We start from the raw sequence: 17,228 nt of genomic DNA, 5'->3' as shown, positions 1-17,228 counted from the left end.
CAGTCACATACCCGGTAGAACGCCCTTCGAATACAGCCCCATGTCATCACCATCAAATGAGGTGTTTAGAGTGCCGTAAATTTATGCTGGAGACTTACGTTGGGGAATGACTTGCCTGGCTACGGAAATTTGAAAGGCGGGGGATTCTCCCGAAACAGATGTAAATTTGTAACATGTTCATGTATACATATTACACTCCTGCAGAACCTTACATCAAAATGGCGCATTTATGGCATTAAAAATTGCTAATGAATACATTTTGGCTGTTCGGGAGTGAGAAAAATTCTTTACAATTCGCCTTAATTTTTTTTCTCCCCTAGAAAATATGTGTGTGGGTGTATAGGAAGATTCAATGGCACACCCACCCTTGGTCAAAAAGTGATGGAGGGTATACACGTACATGTATATCCCCACATCCCGCGGATTTACGCCTATGAGAGGAGCAGTTAGAACAGCAAGCCTGTTTACTTGAACCAATATTCTTCGGAACAGGTTTGCACCTCAGTACACCGCACATGTTCATAGTTGGCATGAAATCGGCATGAAATCCAAACTTCCGAACTTTGCAGGAGAAAAAGTGTGACTTTGGTGAAAGCGTCAATCTCAAAGTTAGACAGACAAACGTGTAAAATGTGTGCGCGACGTTGATTTTCGGAGCGGAAAGGCTTCATTAGCAGCCGAAGGAATTGCAAAGTAGCAGCAAATAGACACATGTATACTACGGAAGGCCAAAAGGGCCAACATCAATTTTGTGAAAAACAAAAACAACACTTCTTTGTTAAAAATTAAATGTATCATGAAAAAAAAAAACAAATACTGATCTTACAATTAACGAGGAAAACGGCGAACACGTTTTGAATGTTTTATTTATAGAAAATGTTTAAAAACAAAGACGAAAGTCAAATACAATACTGTTTCTGACCAATAAAAAGAGTAAATAAAGTTTATTATTCGTAATGCAGCAGCGAGTACTCCAGTTATGAATTTTTCAGCGAGAACACGTATTCCCTTTGTAGTCGAGTGGATACTGTGGGCAGTGGGCAGGTTTCTATTTCGTGCGACACCTGATGTTTCTAGTAACGTCATTGTAAAATTAAATGTATCACGAAAACAAAAATACTGATCTTACAATTAACGAGGAAAACCGTGAACAAGTTTGTTAATGTTTTATTTATATAGAATGCTAAAAACAAAGACGAAAGTCAAATACAACACTGTTTCTGAAAAATTAAAAAGAGTAAACAAATTACATTGCAACAAAAATAATTACACTCACAACAAACCTCTACTTATACAAGCATAAAAACCACAGAAAACTACAACTAACTATCTCTGGAAAGAATTAATTAACAGCAAGAGAATATATGATTGAGAGCGACTACTTTTTGTCCACAAGGTGCGCAAATCACTCAAACTTGTGGAGAAACATAGAATGCTGCGCAAATTAATCCAACACACACAAAAATTAACTAAACTGAAGTGAAGGAAAGAGAGCGGCATCCTCACAAACTGCACTTGCCCATGATAAATAAGAACACCAGTAACCTTTAACAGGAATATAAAGTGAAAGAAAGATTCAAACTTAAAAGGGGTGTCAACAAATGGTATCCATTGTAAACTTTTTTCGTGGTTAGTTATTTGAACATAGTAGGCCTACTCTGGCGATCTAGTTTTCCCAGAGCCTGCTGCCCAGTCGGGCCGGCCAACGTCAGCAAGCGACCTAGCTTAGACGGCCGGTGACGTGATCCGTTTTGGCGACAGAACCATATCAACGTCGAACTTCAGCTTAATACACCCAGATCGACAGCGGTAATGACGGGAGGAAACGTTACAGTTCATACACGACCAAGATGCGGATCCTTTAATTTCAAAGACATTCGCCTTCGCAAAGGCGCCCCACCTAAACTCTACAACTATGCATCAACGTTAATTTACAGTGGTGTATATTACACGTTTGGGGGGAATTTGACGATAGAGATCACATAAATTAACTTAGCTGCAGTATTTCTAAGCGATTATCAATACGTGTTGTGATTATAATGCCTCAATTGTTTCAATTATTACACACGAAACTTACAAAGAGTACGGGCTTTCTTCCGCTCAGGTACGAATTCTTCTCCGTGTCCTGGACGTCTGACAAGTGGGAAAAGTACGGTGGCCCTGGAGAGGCATCGCCAATTGTCAATATTAATGTTAATATTTGCGACCACAGTTACGACCTACTTTTTGATCGCAAATATTGACGCCAACGTTCACTACCAAATTCACGACTCGCTCTCTGGTTGCAAATATTTCCGTCAATATTTGCGACCATACCACATTTCACGACTCACTCTTCAGTCGCGAACACTGATGTCAATATTTGCGACCAAATCTCCGGTCGCAAATATTGCCACGATTTTTTCCCCAAGCTAGGCGCTAGGCGGAAGTGGAGTGTTCACGCGCGAGCGCAATGACCTACATTTTTGGCAAGACCTCAAGTCGTTATTCGGCAGTGCAGTTTTGGTACAACGCGGGAGGCACAACGTTAAAACAATTGCTGCGTCTATAGCCGAGCAACTTCTCTCTCTAATGTAGGGACAAAATAAGAAAAAAAACAAACTGTGCTCCCTGGTTTGCTAAGGAGCTGAATTTTTGGCCCCACTGGGCCTTCATCGGGGCTGTGGGGGGGGGGCAATGGTCTAAATGCAGAAAAGTCCACATTCAAACAGTCTGGCGTCAGTGTTCCAGTGCGAGAAATATAGAAGGGCTGCGTAGCACCGTGATCAGAACATTGACAAGAATGTAAAGTAAAATCAGTGCTCTGAAACATGTAATTGCCTAGCCTAGGTGAACTCCCTGACCGTACTACGTTACAGAGGGAGTCCAGGATAATAGTTGCAAAATCGGGCAAAACATTTTGTAACTAAACTTTTCAACACTTCTACCTTTTCCAAGGAGCCAATTTCAAGTCCGTAAACTCCTATGCGTCCTTATCTCCTTAGCTGGTGGGAAAAAAATCGACATATCACCACCAAAGACAAAAACGGGAAAATAAAGTCGGAGGTAACTTTAATTCTTGCCATTGTTCTGGACTGTTTTCAGCCGTTCTCCAATGCAATTCGTACAGTGTGCGCGTGCAACAATTCAGCGTACGAGATTCCGAGCTGCGTACACGCACATCAAAACTACATATTGACAAGAATAATATAAAATCAGTGCTCTGGAATATGTGATTGCTGAGCTTTCGGTAACTGAGTACCTTCTCAAGGCAAGCAGATTCGGTTCCGAATGAACGCGGGAAAATCCACGTTCATTCCCCTTGGATGCAGCGTTCCAAGTTCGAAAATGACGCGCTGCTCCAGTCCCTTACGCTGTACATCAGATACAAGGTTGGCTGAAGTACACGTGAATTGTCCTCAGGGAGTATAACTGCCTTTGGGCCGTCGATCCGTGGGGGGTTGTGGATAAACCTGCAAGTATTACAGTGAGGGCAATTGAAGGCCGCAGTGCTGATGTTGCCGCTGTTGACATCGCATAGTGGTAGGATGACCGAACGGACTAAGGGTGCATTCCACCAAATGGTTGTATTTCTGCGCGCGAGCTCATTAATATTTTGTGATCCCACGGGATTTTTTACAATAAGACAGACCTTAACCAGGAAGGATCATAGAAATGTTCCTACAAATCCGGAATTTGGGACTGATAGTTTCTAGTTCGGGGTATTTCTTTCACAAAAAGCCCCAAATTGAAGGCCTAATTTGGATAGAGGCGGACTGCTACATTCATAAATGAACGCTTAGTTTTACTGCTGTTTTGGGGGTATCTTCCTTGAAAGGCGAATAAATTTTTTTTTTCGTGGCTAGCCCCCATGAAATTGAAACAAAAAGTGATCTTCTGGCCATAATCTTGAATTTCCAGTGAAAAAACGGAGGCCAACCTCTTTACGAAAGTCAACAGGCATCCTATGCTGCCCTTATCCTCTGCCGCAGACCGTAGGCGCAGTCCGACTTCGGTGCATAAATTGTCTGCTCTTTGTCTCTAGGTATCTCACTCGTCAGGTGAACAGGAAGGTGTAGCTCACATCCTAGCCTTAACATGTTGTGAGTCTCACCCGTCGACTCCTGAGGTGTGGCTCGGTAAAAGCGAGTGTAGTAAAGGGTATCATTTCATCCCAATCGCGCTGTTGTTTAATCGGCTCGATCATCATGGCCATGTAACTCAAAGGTACGCCCCATGTCAGAACACCGAAACGACACACGTACTCATTGACCAACTTCTCGTCAATTGTCTAGGCGGTCTCATCGGAAAAAAGGAATACATGTACTCTTCACTCATTTGGTTAAATAATCGCCGACAGCTGGAATATACCGGTTTCCCTTACTGGTCTCCGGCAGGGGACTCACAATGCCCAAGGCGACCCGTTCCATGGTTGCGCCTACAATGCGTTGATGTAGTGGGGTGTTTTTAGTCTTAGAGGGAGATGTTCTTCTTTTATATACGTCGCATCGTCTCATTATCGACCCTAACGTCTGCAGACATACCAACCCAGTAGAACCTGGCTCGGACTTTTGCCATTGTCTTGTTCACACCTTAATGTCCCCTGACACACCACGATAGCGTTCCTAGACCAGATCTGCCGGAAATTTCTCCGGCATAGCAACACAGTGAGCCATTTCACCATGCAGTCGTTGTCTGACTCCTTCACCTGTAGTACACACCGCATGGGCGCATACTTCATCGGTGCTTTCGCCCTACTCTGGTTGGCTGGCTGGCACTGCGACCTCGCCATATTGTGCATCTGTAGACCTTTCGCCGCGCCCACACTGAGTACACTGCTTGTGTGACAGCTCTCCCCTTGCCACCTGTCACCTGCGACAGGACCGCACTATATTTCCACACCGCTTGCGTCGGTATCTAGGATGTAATCGGCTTCAGGACCAGGGTACTGTAACACAGGCGCATTCAGCAAGCAGTCCTTCGAATCGTTGAAGGCCTTCCCAGTGTTGTCATCCCACTGAAACTCTCGTGCTTTTTCGGTAAAGTGATGCAACGCGCGCTCTGTCAGTAAAATTCCTGATAAATCTCCTGTAATAGGAAGCTAAGCCTAAGAAACTTCGCACCTCTTCGCGTTCGTAGGCGCAGGCCAGTCTCACACGGCACTGATGTTGGCAGGATGCGTAGTGATGTCATCCCCTGTGCCCCAGGTAGAGTACACTCTGCTTAAATAAATGGCACTTGTCCAATTTCAGTTTCAGACCTGCCACCCGTAGGCGCTGGAAAGCTCTCCTGAGACGAATCAGCTCCTCCTCTTCTGTTTTTGCGAACAGTATAACATCGTTGAGGTACACTAATAGTATTTCCCAGTGCAGTCCTAACCTGCCAACCCGTCGTGGGCTTTGCCACTTATCACATATCCTGACACCAGCGCCTCATTATAGACGGGAATTCTCACCTCACTGACAACCACTTTTCCACAGGTTCCATTTCCCTTAGTATCAATTGCATCTGATTCTCTCACCATTCACCTTAAGCTCTAGTGTTTGGAAGTCTAGGATGCCTTTGGTCACCAGCAGAAAACCCATCCCCAAAATGTCCTTGATTTGGCCAGTGTTCCAGAACGCGACATTTAACGGACACGTAGTCCTGCCGACCCGAATTTCAATGCAGGCGTTTCCGATGGTTTTGATCACACTGCAGTCAGTGTCCACGAATGGACGACCTACTTCCTGCAGAGATTTCCTCTGTCCTTACCGCCGGCGATGCAACTCCATGAGATGATTCACTATCCTGCAGGCCTCAAAATACTGTTTGTAATCTCACCATGGTCTTCCCGCTATACCTGTCTGGCGCAGTATTCGGTCCCACACTCCCACAGGTATTCAGACAGCACAGAAAAATTATGTTCCACATGTCCTCTTTCATTTTCCTTTATATTTAGTGGGTTGACCAATGATTTTTTGAGAAATTCTCACCCAAAGCAGACCAGCCCTAAAATGAAGGAAATTTCACTGTCCGGGGAAAGTAGCCATTTTGAAAATGCATCCTCAAATAGTGCCACTTTCGGACCCGATTGCATACAAATTGCTCAGAATTGGAAGCTGAGTCCGAGATTCAGTGTCATATTTCTTCAATTCCCCAGTTCCATGGCTCTCACCCCCTATGATATATAATATTTTGAGTGGATAACTTTTATTAACGAGCTCGGCGGACATATTTCTGGCCTAAGTGCGAGGGTGCATCCGTAGGGACGGGGAGTAATCATACATGTTGCCTCGAGGACTGCCACCATGAATTTCATTTGTTTGGTTTTTTTTCGGACTGTTTTATTAAGTGTTTTTATGGATAAGAAAGTAAGAGGGGAACCTATCTGTCCAACCAAAGTCAAAGGAATAATCAGTCGACATTATTCTTTGGTAATGGGGGGGGGGTTCCAGGATTATTCCAAGAAAATTGCTGCCGTGAATTAGAGTTTTATAGAAGAGAAGGGATGAGATTTGTCATCAGCATCAAAAGGGCCACTCCCCACTCTTTTCTTACTGTATGATTTTATACTGCATCATGGACGAGCCGTCTGCTTGCTGTTGTCTTAAGGAATGAAGGTATTTTTTAATGATTGATAGATCGATTGATCGGTTGATGTGTTTCTCTTTACATTGGAGCTATATGGCTCCATTTATTAAACCTCGGGTTAGAGTAACATCAAAAACTCACAACGCCAGGATAATATTGGTGCTAATCAAGGAAAATACAGATGTACATTTAAAACAAGGTAAACATTATTAAGACGCAGGTGCATGAGATAAAAGAAACAATAATAAAAATAGAAAGAAAATCAAATATGTAAGGCAAAACATATTAACAGTCCAATAAATAGTCAAAATTGTACCTCACCATTGGCTGCAATAGCACAGAGAACATTGTTTCTCGCGTAGTTCTCTATTAAATTTTCAGTGTTCAGTCGCGTGAATCCAGAAAGAAACCGTTTCAAATGTTGTTTGAACTGTTATGTCAAAATCTAGAACCGACAATAAACTATTAAATGCAATTGTACATCTGCAATTCCATAACTGCTGGAGCATTTTGTAACAACCACAACTGAGACCGGGTCAAGGTTATGTCCAAGTACTCTGTTATAATCACTAAGGTAAAAAATCTGTCTCCAGAGTATACCTTCTTAAAAACGCTCCACATAAACAAAAAACTGACACAGTGCAAGAACAAACAATCAGCAGATGCTCATGGGATTCAGGCTCAGTTTCACAGAGAGGACACGGGAACGTTACCTATATTAGATAAAACATCATTTGTGGGCAAAATTCGGTGTTTCACTTTATACAAGAATTGCTTATCACCAAGATCCATTAGCGAATCACAACTTTTCCAAATAATGGACCGTTCGGGATGAGGAATATTCAGAACATTGAGCCACACCTGCTGTACTTTGGGTTCAACAAAATGCTGAAGCAGAAAATTTCTATAATTAGTCTTAGAGCTAGTTTTCTGAGAGATATAGATAGGACTGTTTGTAAAGGCCCCCAAAAGTAAGCCAATTGCAGATAGGATTTGTGGGGCTCTGTCTCTTTTCTCTAAAGAAAGGTCAATAGCTTCATTGACTCTACATATGATTCTACCACCCGTAATATTCATGATTTTATATTTACGAGCAACATTAGAAGAACATTAAATTACCATTACGAGCCAAATCCTTTTAAGAACAAAAATCCCAGCGTTTCTAAGAACACTGCTATCAAAGGGAGAACTATCCCCAATAACACAGATATTGCTATACAGAGGAAGGTTGCCAGTTTCCAACTTCAGAGAAAACCCTCTCACAGTATAAATTAGGGAATGAAATGCATCTTGTATTCTTTAATTTGCATTATGGTAATACAAATGATAGAATAAACAACAAGCGTATTTCGGAATACAAAAATTAACGTTGCATGAGAAACAAAGTTTCAAAAATCTTAAGTTGCAAACCATACAGTTAGTAAACAGTGGAGATCGCAGTATGAACGGAGGTTTCTTGAGAAAAAATGCCAGCTTTATGCATAAAATTGTACTGATGCACACAGCCTTTAACATATACATGTACAAACATTACATAGGGCCTAAACTTAACCTAATTTCTGTAAGGGTTAATTGGAAGTTAAACACACTATAAACTTTTTAAGATTCAAACTACTTGTATCACACTTGAAGACTTGGATGGAAATTAAAACAAAGCTCACATTCAAAGTTCGTCTATACAAGTCCAAGTGGTAGTTAGATTTTTGCTTTCCTTATAAAACAAAAAGTCTCAAGAACATCAAAGGATGGTTATATTTTTGTCACTTATATACGTTCATCAATTCCATCCGTCACTTCATCATATCTGAACATGGCACTGCACTTCACACTGAACAATAAACCATGTCAACCCAACTTACATCGGTTGTAAAAGAAAGGTATGCTACACCCTATGCTTTGCCCTTAGGCAAGTCCATGATTTCGCACGTGCTGTATCCAATACATAATGGAGGTTTTGCCCTCATGGATTTCAGTGTTTCATTTTACTGTTGAGCATCTGGATGGAGCACAGCCAAAAGAATTTGTACAATACAAGTTTCTGTGATGAATATGTAATTATAATGAAAGCATGGTGTTAGTTTTTGGCAAATATGGGACCTTTTTCAGGGATTTACCTACCCCACAAGCTGATACCTAGTTAATATTCGATTTCGGAAGGAGCTACATTACTCTTATTGTAGTGGAGTTTCACCAGAATTGTAGTACTTCATATGAAAAAAAGGAAAGAGGCTAGTCAGTATCAGTCTAGTAAAAAGCAAAACAACAAAGCTGACACTCTAACTTCTAACAGACATTCTATACACCATTATCAATAATGATGTAGTACTATTAACCGAACTCAGCATTTCATACCCTGGACTAAAACAATTATCTGCCTAACATAAACAGGTGGGCTATACACTCATGAAATGTGAGCCTGGCCGATCTCCATAAACCAAACAATATGTCATTTTTGAATTGTTAGCATGCTCACAAAGCTAAGGCATTGGTTCTTCAAATAACTTGTTGCACCACAAAAAACAGTTTCATTCAATATCTAGCTTAACTGACATTTGTTTAGTGAGTAAAAGATTATTTGCTTATCCCATTTGAATGCTGTCCAAATGCAGTAGGAAAATTATGCAAGTTACACAAAAAGTCAGCACGTGAGCAAATATAGGTTTAAAGTGTTTCTTTTTAGTGCAAATTTCACAGGTGGCCTACTGCTGCCTTGGATTTAAAACATGAAGTATGAGGTGCAAATTTGAAAAGTAAACTTTCTTCAGATATAATGTAAAATAACACACATGTAATAACCCACTGCATCAAACAACATATGACTGCAAAAAGAGAAGACTGTATTTTAAGCTGTATTTTAATAAATTCAGCATAATGAAATTTGAAACAAAAACACATGAAGTTTCCATTCAAACTGTGTAAAGAGAAATTGGTACCGAGGGTCTGAGCATTTTTTAAAGTTTATTTCAAATAGTATCCAGCAGTACAAATGTCAAATGGTTGGAAACAAGACTATTCATTAAAACAATCACCAAACGATATCATGTAATATAGAATCAAACAGAAAGTGTACTGAAACTTTACAGTCACTGTTTACGGTTGACTATCCTGCAACTGCCAACAAGAGAAATGGACACTTTAATTGGGATTTGCATTCTGCAACACATTATGCCACAACACATTCCAGGAAAAACTGATTTATGCATGGCACCCTGGAAAAAACTGATCTGATGTACAGAACATGTACAAAAATATGACTTGAAGACTAATATTCCAAACTCATCAGAAGTGCTGTTCCTCTCTTGATCCAGTGGTCAGCAGTAAATACACCTGATTTGAGGTCAATGCTGACAACGAATGATGCTCTACCTGTGCTGCCAGCTCGGTTAGGATAGTAATAGCAAGGGCAAGAATACATTCCTGCAAGGAAATCAGAAAATATCCTTTGTTCAGCTGTCTATGACTATGCAATTCAAATGATTTTTTGACACCTGTTCACAAGGACAATAGTTTGAAATATTTCAGGAAAAGGTTACAGAAAGGAAAGTGTAGAAGGCTGTGTTCATTGTCTTCTTATCCAAATAAGTTCAAATTTTAAAGATGACAAATTAAACAGCCAGTATCATACAAGAAATTATTGAAATCTTTACCATTTCACTAAAATAGAACTTAACAATATGTAAAATGAAAAAAGAAAACAAACCTTTTCCACTCTTCTTTTTGTTTTCAACAGGCTTAAAGTGGATGGTAGGGATAGGGCAAACTAGTTGCATTGGCTTAGCTTCCACAAGACAAGCATTCTTCTTGTCCCAGCCTGCTCCCTCAAGGAACAGACCTTTGATATACACACCATCCTTAGGTGGCTCCACAATATTGTTGTCATCCACTGTGGAGACAATAAACTCCCAGGATAGAGAGTCCACTGATACCTGAACAAGAAAACAAGTTATTATGCTCATACAATTGGCCTTTCTGTGTCAAACCAAACCAAAATATCAAACCAAATAGCTCCATGATCAAACTGATCCTTTTTGCACTACTTACAATAATGCAAGGAGGTAGAATTTACCAGATTCTATATAACATTCGGGTTACCAACAATGTTTTTTTGCCAAGGTCTTATGAGCCTATCATCACTTCATCTTTTGTATTTTTAATCTCATCCAGCCTTCTAAAATCAAAAGCTATGATGATGTTGCTTGCATGTATGTTTCACTCAAACACACCCACTGCAGCATATTCCCAAAGCTGACGATTTTGTTGAAAATAATCCCATTTGGCAACTTTACTGCATAATATAATCACTGATCACCACAAATGCAACTGTTTTTACCTTCAGGATACAACTAATTTGTATGCCTCAGCTGTTGATGTTAAAAAAATGTTGCATTTTGTTTGCTTCCAATTTTGTGTTTGAAGCCAAAATTTCTGTTATTACATGTTTTTTCTTTTTTTTACCTAAAGCTTATGTTACCAAGCAAGCGTGCAACTTGGACTTCAACATAAACTGAGGAAATTCCATTATTTACAAGACTTTGCACAGTGTTTTCAATTTTCAATGGCAGGAATGTTAAGTGAGAGATGAGGGAATCAGCTGATCAGAGGAAATGTTGCATTCCTAACCATGACATCATGTTGAAAACACTAATCAGATGATTGTGGAAAATTAGACCAAATGGCATATGTTCAATTTTGCCACAATTCATTTCAAAAGTTGTGTAACCATGATCATTGCTGAACTTATCAAGTTTGATCAAATTTAAGAAATTGATAACTTTGTTAGCATGAGTAATAAAATTCTTATTTATCCTGGAGGAAACTCTGTGCTTAGCTGCATGTCTGCACTGACAAAGGTAGAATTTTTCCTAAAGACGACTTGGGTTTTGTACATGTGCATGCTTTCATGACTGAAGTTGTTAAATGTTTCTGAAATACTCTTTTTCCGATTTTGTATTCCAGTTCGAATGTACTGACTTTGAGAAGACAATGGTATGGAATACAAACACACATATGCAAATTGCTGTACTTACAAAAAAAATTTGTTTGAACGGTATTTGTGTATGGATGAGATATTGAGGCTTTAGTCTGTGCATCCAGTCAGAACTTTTAAAAAATTTAATATAATTCTGTGGTTAAAAACCAAATATATCATTGTATGAGCTCACATTATTCTGTCTTGCAGAAGTTTGCAATACTGCTGTTAGGTATCCCGTAGGGAATGTGAATGCGGACATCCAATATATAACAGGAGGATGTGCAGTGCTTGCCCACTTTTCAAACTGTTCAACGCGTTGCACCAGATCACGAGTCCAAGATCCAAGTGACTTCATAGATGGGTATGCCTGTTAACAACAAAAACAATTTTGAATTTTCCACCACTTTTCCAACCCCAAACACCCCAGACATGTACACATTCACAAAGGGCCTGAGCGGGCTTCAGCCCTCCTAAGACAGTGTTCAACCAAGTCCCTCCCAATGCAGTTGTGTACTAATTGGTAATCATGAATCAGCAGGGCTATAAATATAAAAATGACTAGCAATAACTTGTTTCAATGCCTCGGTGCCTTATGTACTTGCTACATGTATGCTGTGAAATTGTTGCTGTTTGTTTTTGCATATGATGGGGCCCACAAAACATTGTTTGGTACTTTTAGCCATCACTTGATATTGCAAATTTTAACACTGCTGTCCCAAATCCCTTACCCATTCAAAATAATGTGAGTTGAACTGATTCATAAATGTTATTGTCTAAGGCTTTGGTGGAAATAATCAAACCATCAAAGTACTTGACAAAAAGCTACTATCTCTCTAAACACAAATTTGCCATTTTCAAGAGGTCAAAATACAAAGGAAGGAGATTTTTTAATTTGGAAAAAGTTTCTCACAGCACATTCAACTAACCTTCTCCCACATTGGAGGTACTCTGGCATCATTGATACAGTTGAAAATTTCTTCAAGATCTGATGACATGACCACCAGACCTTTAATGCCTTTCTCCAGGTCAATCAAAGAAGACCGAATGATTTGCAGGAGAGCATTGTAACGCTGGATCTATAAAGATTATACAAAATAAAACACTGAGTGACACATCATTGTGAAAAGGAAAAGCACACGCATTTCTTAATTGTGTTTCTGAAAAAAGCACTGGGGCAGAAGACTCAATAGTGAAGATAAAACAATCATGAGACATGTCCACTAATAGATATCCAGCACATATCAAAAAAATCAAAATGGTAATCTGAATTTGGAGGTTAACAAGTCAGGGTTATTTATTTCGGGAATTTTCATTCAGTTCCCGTTCATCAATTAAGAATAGCTCATTATCTTTCCATTAAAACTTTTCTTGCAGCGTTGCTGTTATACATGAATGAATATGTGTATACTGTTACTGAAAATGACTAGTTTATATCTGATTGCTGCAAGTTTGATTACTTTTGTGCGGACATTTAAAGAGTAAAGTGTTTGCAACTCCTCCTCATGACCTTGGCTATAAGCAGGGCCACATTCAACATGAGGTAGATGCTTTTCACCATTATCTGGCTTCAGTTAGACAAACAGTTCAGAACATGCTCCGTTGCTGTCAGCTTCATATCACAAGGGATCTTGGACATGTTGAAGGTATGGGTGTATAAAAGGGCAAAGTAGGAAGATATCTTTGCAGTCGTTCCTGAAGAAAATCTAATTGAGCAAACTGACTTTCATTGATAATACTGTCTTAAGACAGGATAAGACCTGCAGATAGTCTTTAATTTATTTAAAACCAACCAAGCTCATTTGAACTGGGTGTTCTTCATATTGGCCAACTTGGAAGTACAAATATTACAGAAAGACCCACTTAAGGGCCCTGGAAGCTCTGGGGTCTTAGATGCTCTCTTTTGCAATCTCAGCCTATTGCATAACAGTTTTGCACAAGAATAATGACCAGTTGGCAGAAATTTTGTGAACAAAGTTGTTACTATCAGAAAGAGATTTGGTTGAATCAAGAGTAGTGAATGACACTGACAGGGTAATGTTTCATTTTAAGAATAATGGAACATGCAAAAACTATGCATCAAAAGACAAATTTCCCACCTTTTCTTCAAGTTAATAATCAAAAGTAGGCAGCATTTCACAATTTATATTAAATGTAGGTTTTTTGAAACTTCACAACTTAGCATTACCATGATTGAAAACATGATATTCATGGCCTTTTGTAATCTGCGAGTCAGGGACATCTTTCGAAACTGTTTCCTGCAATGATTGGCCACACATAGCAGCAGGCTGTGTTCAAAAATGAACTCAGTCATCAGTGCTTCAGCACTGATTAATCATATGTCAGTATCACATCTAAGCCCATTTTATTGTTTAAAGTGACAACTTTTATTTTTCTTTCATGTAGAGTTTTATTGAGTTTCCCAATTTTGGCTGCAACATTTAAGAGAAGCTGCTTGATTTAAATATTCATTTCAGTGTGTGATGTCATTGATTTGCATCAAACACAAGGTGCTTGGGCTCTAGATTGTGGACTTTAAATGGTAAGTACAAACAGTTGGGACGTTTCAATGGGTGTGGTCTTTTCATTGGGTGCACTGGAGTGTAGTGTTTATAGAGTAAAGGTGCGCTATCCATGGTCAGTCAGTTGTTTTGCTGTAAAGCATATTAACACCAGTGGTCAGGCTCTCCAATCCAACAAGAGTAATTTAAGCTAAAGGCCTTGTGCTCTTTTGGGGTTGCCATACTTTGTCAGTTTATACATCTTTTCCCCGTTCTGAGCGGACCGTCAAATGACTCTGGAACTGGTGACTGACTGCAGACAACCGTGAAGCCACAAACTGTAAGAATTGTTTTCTGTGTTGAGTAATTTAGGGTACTTGTATAAAAGATTATTATAATATTTTGATAGAAGAGTCATACATTTTGATGTTCCTAGAAAAGTCACAGCTTTGATAATTGTCAGCCACTAGGAACAGTATTGTACAACTGTTTGGAGTTGGATTTATCAACTTTTCCAGAGAGCCCTACCATATGGCAGTTTTACTACCTTGGGTCCGGCCAAGACGTTCTCCACTGTTCTGTACTGTGTCTAGTGAGGGTGTAACTAGCTGTTTGGCGGAGCGCTACAACTGCCGTAGACATTCGAGGCCAATGCCGACCAAGATAAACTGTTATTTCACACTGTATTAAAGGCTTGGTTTTATAATTTAGTTTGTGTATGAAACTTTAGCCTGTGTGGCACTATTTAGCCTGTGTGGCATTGCTTACCCTTAGTATCGGGTGAATATTTTCTTCTAAACTTGGAAGTAGCCTTGGTGGCTTTCGTAGTAAATTTTGTTGCACTTATCGGTAATTACATGTGGTGTAGTTGTGGAATATTTTGCTGTTGAAACTGACTTTATTTACAATACTGTAGTTCTATTTTCTTGTGATTGTACCTTCAAAGCATAGGGTTTGGTGTTTTGGCGTCTAATGTAGTTCTTTTAATCAAACTTCAAAACAATACTCTGACGTCAGTTTTTATGAATATCCTCATTTGAGGAATTGTAAAAAACTATGAATGAGTGAACCTCGAGACTGTAAATAGAAATAAATTATTTTATTAAGATATATGTGTGTGTTTGGCTTTGCACTGATTTAGTTCTAACAGTCAGAAGCAGTAGCAAAGAAACTAGTCAGTGGTCTTCCAAAGGAAGGCCTCAACAGTGGTTTTATGCTTCGAGTTAACATGCTTCTCTGTGTTGCTTGATCCGCCATGGCTTATGCTGAAGTTGGTTGGAACACAAGTCACAATGTACGTGATGTTCTCTGAGTTTCGATAACGACAGTACCAAGAATCTCGAGAATATTCTGGTTGTACTTCTGCAAAAGGTGTTTCTTTTCTTTACTTGTGTTGCTCATTTTGATATCTCTCAGAAACTCATTTTAAATCAGCGAGATTCAGCAAACAGCATTCAGAAAATGCATGCACACGGCGAAAACAACATAACGTCATTTCACGTGCGAGTGCACTAGTTCTGTACTAAACCATGTCGCCCGCTGAAAAGTGTCCGGGGCTGTGCTTGTGGCAGGCAAAAAATATCCATAATGCATTCGATGCGAGCGGAAATATGACTTTGATGGCTACACTATTTAGCATGGCACCGGCATAATTATTAAGGTGCCCTGTGTTAACCTCTGCTCCAGCTGTTTTAAAAGAATTAGGCTCATCTCTGCTACAGCTGTTTTTAAGAAATTTCTAAAAATCGTAATTTTGGGACTAAAATTTGTAATTCGGAATCTATATTAAAATTTCATAATTCCTCCAAAATCAGAATGGTTGGCAGGTATGGTTCTTTACTAATATAAAATGGAAAAAAGCATTGTAAACATATATGAACTAGTGATCATGCACTGAGTGCATTTTTTGTACCTATCTCTTCCTATGATTATACACAAGTGTGTTTATGCATATCTAGGCTACAGAGTTTATATTTCACTCTAAAACAAGTGGTAATAATCCAGCCTTGTTTTGAAACCGTATACCAGGGTTTGGGGCATTGAGAGCAAGCGGATTACCACCAGCGACAAAAGTGCTCCACCACTGCAGTGATGAGCCACACAGCACCGCTGCACGCTAATCTGGCCCCTATTGAAAAGAGGTCAGCACTGCACTGAGCCAGGTTCGTGAACAAAAGACAGTTACATAACACCACACAATCTGGGCTCTGTTTACAAGGCTGCAGGCCTGGCTGAAATACTCGGGCGTCAATGAAGGTCACCTAACAACTTAGAGTAGTGCCTAAAGATTACTTGATGCGGCTATAAACGACCGTTAAATGAAATGATGAATTTTTGAAGGATTTTGAAAATGGAAAAAATGATAGTCATGCCGGCCCAGCATCATCAACATTGAAAAATGCCCCAGCATGAAGTGGTTAAGGCCCCTCTGCTTTTCAGCATTGTGTTCTCCATGATGCCTTCAAGGACTGGGACAGAGCAGTGAAGATCCAGTCTCATTCAAATGGGAGAGTGATCAACCTCCAGAGGCTGAAGGCCAAGACTAAGACACTGTGGATGAAGTTGTGGGATCTACTCTTTGCCGCTGGTTGCTCTTTGATCACTCAAACCTTAGAAAAGATCCGCAATCATCGTGGATCAGTTTGCCAGGGCTTCTGTTTTATACAGCTTAAGTATCAATATCAAGAAGACGGAAGTGCTTTATCAGCTACAGCCGGGCACATTGCCTACAAACTCTGTCATCACCACTGGTAACGAACCACTCAAAGCCGTGGATAAGTTCTGCTACTTGGGTGGGATTGTCTCGCAGTATACAAAGGTCGACAATGAGATCACGGCTCGCATCAGCAAAGTTAGTGTCTCCTATGGACGACTTGAACATCATCTTAGGTCCAAGCGCAGTATCAGACTCGGCACCAAGAGTTAAGTCTATCGCACAGTTGTCCTGGCCACGCTATTTTATGGCTGCGAGTTGTGGCAACGTATCGACCCCACCTGCAGAAGATCGAACAATTTCACATGTGCTGCCTACGGAAACTGTGTGGTGTTACCTGGCAGGATCGAATTTCCAACACCAAGATCCTTGGGATATGCAACATCACCAGCGCCGAGTTCTTCATCAAATGCGTACATTGACGCTGGGCCAGCCATGTCATGCGCATGGGTTGAAGTTCAATGGCTCACTTCTGCACTTTATTGATATGGTC

At 40.0% G+C, this 17,228-nt stretch overlaps 1 protein-coding gene and 1 long non-coding RNA gene across 2 annotated transcripts in view; both read right to left on the bottom strand.

Moving 5' to 3' along the window:
* Nucleotides 1-938: 938 nt before the first annotated feature.
* On the bottom strand, nucleotides 939-5,298 carry LOC110980163 (uncharacterized). The gene is made up of 3 exons (XR_002598278.2): nucleotides 2,928-5,298; nucleotides 2,078-2,160; nucleotides 939-1,545 (listed from the first exon to the last, which is right to left on the bottom strand). It is a non-coding gene; the product is annotated as an uncharacterized LOC110980163 (long non-coding RNA).
* A 1,325-nt stretch (nucleotides 5,299-6,623) lies between these two features.
* Nucleotides 6,624-17,228, bottom strand: part of LOC110980179 (dynein axonemal heavy chain 2-like) — a 281,550-nt gene continuing 270,945 nt past the window's right edge. Inside the window, 4 exon segments of the mRNA XM_022236585.2 lie at nucleotides 6,624-9,969; nucleotides 10,253-10,478; nucleotides 11,715-11,891; nucleotides 12,451-12,600. Coding sequence (XP_022092277.2) covers nucleotides 9,815-9,969; nucleotides 10,253-10,478; nucleotides 11,715-11,891; nucleotides 12,451-12,600 — 708 coding nt within the window. The 3' untranslated portion in view covers nucleotides 6,624-9,814.

This window comes from Acanthaster planci, linkage group LG12 (assembly GCF_054643075.1).
Source record: "Acanthaster planci isolate LZ-2023a linkage group LG12, COTS_SCS, whole genome shotgun sequence".
NCBI lineage: Eukaryota > Metazoa > Echinodermata > Asteroidea > Valvatida > Acanthasteridae > Acanthaster > Acanthaster planci.
Note: the sequence above shows the minus strand (reverse complement) of the source record. Positions and strands in the feature narration are given on the sequence as shown.